Below are 7,883 nucleotides of genomic sequence, written 5' to 3' on the forward strand. Positions count from 1 at the left end.
TTTAAAAAAATTTTTCTTTTTAAATTTTTTTGTTAAAAAAAAAAAAAAAAAAAAAAAAAAAAACAGAATTTCACAAAAATTTTCTGATGGTATTTCCATACAAGCCATTTCACAGCACCTGAAAAATGAATAATTATTCAAAAATAAAATAATAATCAGATTGCGATATTCTCCCTGACTGTCTCGAGCAGAAATGAGAAGAAACAGAAAATAAAATGTGACCCTGGAGCACAAAACCAGTCATAAGGGTCAATTTTTCGAAATTGAGATTTATACATCATCTGAAAGCTGAATAAATAATCTTTCCATTGATGTATGGTTTGTTAGGATCGGACAATATTTGGTCGAGATACAACTATTTGAAAATCTGGAATCTGAGGGTGCAAAAAAAATCGAAATATTGAGAAAATCATCTTTAAAGTTTTCCAAATTAAGTTCTTAGCCATGCATATTACTCATCAAAAATTAAGTTTTGATATATTTACGGTAGGAAATTTACACAATATCTTCATGGAACATGATCTTTACTTAATATCCTAATGATTTTTGACATCAAAGAAAAATCTATAATTTTGACCAAAACAATGTATTGTTGGCTATTGCTACAAATATACCCCAGCGACTTAACACTGCTTTTGTGCTGCAGGGTCACATCTGACAAGAAGGCACCTTTCAAAAGTCAATGAGACTTCAGCTGATTCTCCAGTCTGTCACACATGGCAGATGCAGTTCTTGAAACACACGTATATTAATATTTCTGATCTCTTGACTGCTGAAGATCTACAGCTGTGACTGAGTGAGCAAGAACTACAAATCCCATGAGCACTTGAGAGAGAGAGAGAGAGAGAGAGAGATGGCAGAGCGAAGCCATGCATGCAGACAGAGAGACAGTGAGCCGCGCCAGCGTCCTGAACGGAGAGAAAATCACAAACAAACATGTTTCTACAACTACACACGTTTAGCAGAGATCAATCAGTGTATATACAGTATTTGGCCGTTGTGATATCGCTGACATTGTTCAATAGTCACACACAAAAAAGTATTACTGTAGTTCTAAAGCTGCACAACTTGTTTAGATTATTTATTATTACTTATTTATTTTGACAAATACTTTGATCTAACAGCAATATGATCAACTTTTAACATTTCGTATTGCTGATGTTTAAATACCAGTGATTAAAAAACAGCAAACAAACACACAGAAAAAAGGAAATCGTTCCAACAGCTCATGTTCAAAAAAGTACGTATTTTTAGGTATATTTGTAGCAGCCAAAAATCATTTGAACTATGCATTTTTGAATGCTTATATTATGAATGTAAAGGGAATCTGTTCTTCGTTCACATTAAAGTACACAACAAATGTACAAACTACGAGTTAATTGAATTCAGGGTTTCTTAGGTTTATAATGTTAAGTCTTTTAGAGACCAATTAAAGAAAAATAAAAAAATAGATGGAAGGAAGAAATAGAAGAAATTAATCAAAATAAAGTGAGTTTATGATTAAAACAAGAACAAATATCTGTCAATGAGGTCAGAAAAACCTACTTAATTCAAAGGGAAAACACATTTAAGCATAAACACTTAATTTTGCTAAATGTCTTGTAAAACAAGACTTCATATGTTCATTTTGCATTTCAAGTAGATGTATTTTTATTTATGGATGTTTAGATATTTGTACTAGAAAACAACTTAAAACACCAAGGAAGATTTTCATTTAATGCCACGACTTTCGGCTCCGATTTAAGATCTTTTTAGGATCTTTAAAGGTCCAGAGACCCTCTAATTGTGCATCGTCAAAGCATGTCTGTGGATCATAAAATTAAAATTAAAATAAATAAATAAAAAAGCATCTTCTGTTAATATCAAAAACATTGTGTAAAATAAGCATTCAATTAATTGTGTTTTTTTGACTACTTAATGCTACCATTAATTTGTTCATGTCACCGTTATCAGCCACTGGCTGATTAGATATCAGTATTAGCAAAAGAAAACTCATGCTGGTTGACTATAACGGTTTGCTACGTGCTATTTCCGGGTTTTTTTTTTAAATCTGCTAAAAGCTTTATTCAGTCAGGAGTAAAATAGTATATACACATGGACTAAGAGCCAATCTTTTAGTCATAAAAAAGTCCATTTTAAAACATTTTGGAAATTGCTCACCTTGGCTAAATTTATTTGTATTTATTTATTAATACTAGTTAATGTAGTTAATCTTTTTTTTCTAATTTTTAACTATTATTTCATTAAACAGTCTGAATCTAATTGGCAATGACTGTTCAGCCAAATAATAGTTCCTCTGATTAGGGAAATATATATATAAATTAAACAAAAATCCCTGTTGACCAAAATAATCTACAGGCCTCTTCAACACTCTCAGAAAGAAACTTGCTCCTTCATCCCAACAGCTCAGTAACACACGGTCAAATCTACTAAAAACGCCGGCGTTTGTTTCTCTAAATCCTTGCTTCCTCCGGCACACGCTCAGCTTTTATCTCGGCACATGATTTAAAGAACGACTCCATTAAAAAACACTTAATAACACAAGCTAAGCACAGTTTCACAAACCCGTCCGGATCAATAAGAGGAAACGAGAGGAGGGAGAAAACGCTACACGCGGTGAATAACTTTCATTATGTGTACAAACCTAAAGAGAAGTGTTAGATCAATAATCTCAGCACGTCTCAGAGGACTCGCGCGCTCTCTCTCTCGCTCTTTCATAACATTTTCCTGCTCGGCGTGAGAATTCATCGGACAGGCGCGTGTCAGGACGCTTCTCGCTGCGGTTTTGTCCAGTCAAAGACTTTTAGCATGAAAAAGAAACGCTGCAGGCCCTTCTGGTCAAAGAGAAGCACGACAGAAGCCACTTCCCTCTGAATGAGTCGGACAGGCGTGTGGCGTGTGCAGCTCTACACAAACCATTATTCACAGTCCTCCTCTATTGTGCATGAACAATAGCTGCTCCGCACGGGGGACAAATTAGGACACGTGTTGAGGAAGAGCGAGTGTGTGTTACTAACAGGCTTTAGACAGACACCGTGCACTAAACGGGACAATTTCTGTGCTGTGTGTTATCTAGAACTTCTCTAACAAGGCTTGAATGCAAAAATAAAAACAAGCATTTTCACCTGCTGGACGATGATACAAATCCCACACACTTGCATTGAAGGAGGGACCAGAGTCATTATATAGAGACCTGATCATCTTTTCATGCAAGATGGGAACCACAAAAAAAAAAAAAAAGTTTTTCCACTCTTTCTACAACAAATCATTAATGTTTTTAAAAGAAAAGACATTCATTAAAAAAAAAAAAAGTAGAGATTAATCTTTGCAGTACGAAAAAAATATTAAATATTTAAAAGAAAATTTTTTTTAACTATGCATACTATACAATTTAAACACGGTTAACACTTTACAATAAGGTTTTATTTGTATCTTTAGTTAACATGACCTAAAAATGAACATGAAAATATTTCTACAGCATTTATTAATATTAGTTCATGCTTAACTATTTATTTTTATTTTTTTAATGCAGGAATTGCTAAAAAAAATATTCTGAATCTACATGGAAATGGCTGTTTGGCCAAATAATAGTTCCTCTGATTTGATAAGATAAAATGAAAAAAACTAAACTAAAATTAAATAAAAAATAATAAATAAAATAAAAATAATACAAAATAAAACTAAATTAAACAAAACAAAACCCTTATAAGACAGCCATATAGGAGCACTTTTTCAATTTAACATTTTTTAAAACACCTTGAAAATTATCCACCTTGGTTAAATCTGTTTTTATTCATTTATAAATACAAGTTAATCTTTAAATAATTTTTTTACTAAATTTTAAAAAGTCTTGCATTAAACATTCTGAATCAACTTGGCAATGAGTGTTCAGCCATGTAACAGTTCATCTGATAAAATAAAATAAAATGGTAAAAACACCCTTGTAAGTAGGGGTGTGAACTTACACTGGTCTCACGGTTCGGTTCAGTTACGATTATCATGTCATCGATTTGGTTCAATTTGATATCACGATGCATTGACGATGCACTGCATCCTCAATTTTACTTCACATTTATAAAATATTGTCACTAAATACAAGCAGTCAGATATATGAACTGTACCTGACCTGGTTTCTTAAGTTAGTGGTATTACCCCCTGCTAGTTACGTGACATTTGAACCGAAGCATCGGAGGTTGTGTCGAGAACAAATGGGCGTGCTAGATGAGGCCTCGATTCGAAGCTTGTGTTGTGTTGTTAATTGTCATAGAAATCACGTGACCAATGACAAACGAAGCTTCACGTTCTGTCCAGTCACGTGCGCAATTCACTTTGCATGTCGAAATGTTCGATCCCCCAGATCTTACTTTATCTTTTAACTTATTCAGTTACATTTTAGATACCCAGTCACACAAGTAATATGAAGAATACAAATGATTTCAGAAAAATTATATATTTGTCATATGCAATTCATGTGTGTACATTATTCTTCTATTACACAGTTTAATGGGTAAATGAATTTATCAGAGACAGAAACTCGACAAACACAAACACACACACTGTTAGGCTTTTATTTGTGCATGTAACGAATCGATCTGTGGAATATGTGGAGCGTCTTTCACAGGCTTTTGGCTGCTGATTTTTTTATGAACCACCAGATGGCGCTGTTTTCGAGACACTCGAAGCTTTGCATCTTTTCCCGAAACAGTCAGAGGAAAGCATCAGTGCTTCACGAGGCTTCATTTGCCCATCCCTACCCCCTACATATTTCATTGTGCGTGACATGATTTACACACAGCGTGTGTCTTCTCCAGGTCGTGCTCAGGTTGTTCATAAAAGCCGAAATGTGGCCAGATGTCGGCTTTTAAAGTAGTTGGAGCATTTTTAATTACTCGCACTCGCGTCTTGCCTCCTTCGTTCGATTAGAAGCAGTGCTGCACAGGATGAGTGTATGACATCAACCGCGAAAGCATAAGGATCCGTCTGCTCTCTTATCGCTCTCGCGGTACTTGATGTCATACACTGATCATTCTGTGCAGCGGCGCTTCAAGCCGAACGTGCCTGATGTATGCTACCGCGACAAAGCACGTTTGCGACAAATGACGTCAGAAAAACGTCAGTACGTTATAATCGGTTATGGTCTATTACTGAATCGATACAGAATCGTCCTCGTCTGCATCGCGATGCATTGAAGAAACAATTAATTTCGACACCCCTACTTGTAAGCCATATAAGTAGGGATGCACCGATACCGATACTGGTATCGGGCCCGATACTGAGCTCCTGTTCTCGTACCCGTACTCGTTAAAATGCCCTGATACCAAAGCAGATACCACACAGCATGTGATAAGTGCCATATTCAGACAAAGAAACACCGACAACAGACAGCAGAATGGAGTTATTAGAGATTAAAGATGTCTACGATTACGAAGTATATGTATGCAATGAACATAAAACATTCAGTATTAATGCCTGTATAGCTGATTTTGCGCCAGCTGGTAAGCAAATCCCGCTGAGTGGATTGAGCATGCGGCGGCGCAGATGCGCGAGCTTGTCGAGTGAATATACCTTTCTCACAGACATCACTGGAAAGTTTGTAGTTCGGTCGGATATGTCAAAAAGAAGTAAAACAATGCACAAGTTACTTAATGGTAGGGAGGGAGAGAGAGCGCGCGCACACTTTTGTGTGATCTTTATTGATGTTCGCTCACTTAGCACACATCATTTGGATTAAAACTAAATCGTAAATATTTATGGGGCATTCACTATAAACGTCATTTATTTTCACCCTTAAGCATACACGACTTTCTGGCGAAAGTGAAACTAGCAGCCTGTGTGACATGCACTAGGCTGTACTGTATTTGTCTCTCTCATTCTGCACCAGTACAAATACGTATTTTGCTTGCTTCATGAATGTTTCTGCATTATATGAGTGGCTTTGGAAAATAAATCGCTGCACGTTTCAGATAAAAAAACGCGACTTCTATTTATGAAAATATCAGTTAGGAGATTTATAGCAAGTGGTTCCCTTCATTATTACAGCAAAGCGCGTGATTACAGTAGTAAGCCGCTGCAATGGAGCAGCTCTAATGCTATTAAATTAAAGATGATGTAGGCTACCATAGAGAGAGAAAAAATTAACTGTGAAAGTAACAAAAACTTGTAAAGTACATTTTAATGGGCATAATTAAGTGTGAAAATAACAGAAGGATATACAGTCAAACCAAAAATGATTCAGAGACCAGACATAATTTTTGATATTTTTTTACTAGTGGATGCAGGACACTATTGTTCATTTATGTAAGTGAGGATAGCAAAATAAACTAAACTGTGAAATATTATACCCAAAAATTCTTCATACAGTGGACTACCAGTAAAATTGATATAAATTTGGGACCAAAAATGATTCAGACCGAGTCTGGGAAAAATACTGAAGTTGAGGTTTGCATGAAGCTGGGTGACAGCATGCCCAGGAGACTTCAGGCTGTCATTGAGGCTAAGGGCTGCCCGACTAAGTATTGATAGTTGTGTAAATACTGTCATACTAACAGCTGTCTGAATAATTTTTGGTTGATTGTAATCTATTACATACCTCTCTATCAAAGTTATCTAACATTATCAAGCTGAATTTGTTCTGACACAGTTTAACACAGTTATTACCATTTTCTAAACTATAGCGAATAAACTGTGATAATGTGAGAAATGTTGAAGGTGTCTGAATAAATTTTGGTTTGACTATCTATTTGATAAATAAATCAACCAACTAACATTGGTAACACTCTTTTGGTTTCTGTACCCAATATTTAAAAAATTTACAAATGCAATGAAAATATCGGTATCGGTACTCGGTATCGGCAAGTACCAAAAATAAAAGTATCGGTATCGGGCGAGTACTGGAAAAAGTGGTATCGGACATGCCCTACATATAAGTGCACTTTTTAATTTCAACAATTACTAATTCATTTTTAAAATTAGCCACCTTGGTTAAATCTGGCGCATTTTACATTGATTTTATGTATTATTAACGTGCATTGTTCCTGAAAGAAAGAAAGAAAGAAAGAAAGAAAGAAAGAAAGAAAGTATTGTGCCTTTCATGCACAATAGACATGAAAAATGAACAAGACTAATAAATTCTGTAAATATATATATTGCTCAATGCATTAACCAATAAGACTTTGTTGTAAACATTTTTAAAAGGAACTTGTTTTGACAGAAAATAAACGTATTGAAAAGAAAGCGAGGTGCATGAAGCGTCTGATCCTGAGAGAGTCTGAGGAGAGCAGTGGCAGGGTTTGTGTGTGAAGCAGCGCTCTGCTGTTTGTTTTTCAGCCAGAGCAGAGGTTTTCATGTGGGCAGACTTTATTTTGGAGGCGAGCGCTCTGTCTTTGTAGTTACCTTGTTTGATCTGAGCTTGCAGGGCCGGGCTGGAGGCCTGTGGGGTGCTTTTTCTCAGGGTCTCAGGGGTTCCTGGTCTTGGGGGCCTGAAACACAAAAGGCCAAATGAAATATTTAACACACATCCACAGCACAGAATTTAACATCAGACCGGTGCGAGTGTGTGTGTGTATTTATACAGGTCTGTGAGTGTGTGTATTTTCATACAGGTCTGTGTGTGTTTGTGTGTGTGTGTGCGTGTATTTATACAGGTCTGTGTGTGTGTGTGTGTGTGTGTGTGTATTTATACAGGTCTGGGTGTGTGTGTGTGTGTGTGTGTGTGTATATTTATACAGGTCTGGGTGTGTGTGTGTGTGTGTGTGTGTGTGTGTGTATTTATACAGGTCTGTCTGTGTGTGTGTATTTATACAGGTCTGTGTGTGTGTGTCTGTGAGTGTGTGTTTGTATTTATACAGGTCTGTGACTGAGTGAGTGTGTGTGTGTGTGTGTGT

At 36.0% G+C, this 7,883-nt stretch overlaps 1 protein-coding gene across 1 annotated transcript in view; it reads right to left on the bottom strand.

The window, feature by feature from the left end:
* LOC107566519 (WD repeat-containing protein 7) overlaps window positions 1-7,883 on the bottom strand; it is a gene marked incomplete at its 5' end in the record, with an annotated part of 88,915 nt that overhangs the window by 56,621 nt on the left and 24,411 nt on the right. The window contains one exon of the mRNA XM_016251973.1: window positions 7,393-7,478. Coding sequence (XP_016107459.1) covers window positions 7,393-7,478 — 86 coding nt within the window. The remainder of the gene's footprint in view (window positions 1-7,392; window positions 7,479-7,883) is intronic.

The sequence above is a fragment of the Sinocyclocheilus grahami genome, unplaced genomic scaffold (assembly GCF_001515645.1).
Source record: "Sinocyclocheilus grahami isolate Dianchi unplaced genomic scaffold, SAMN03320097.WGS_v1.1 scaffold1080.1, whole genome shotgun sequence".
Classification (NCBI taxonomy): Eukaryota; Metazoa; Chordata; class Actinopteri; order Cypriniformes; family Cyprinidae; genus Sinocyclocheilus; species Sinocyclocheilus grahami.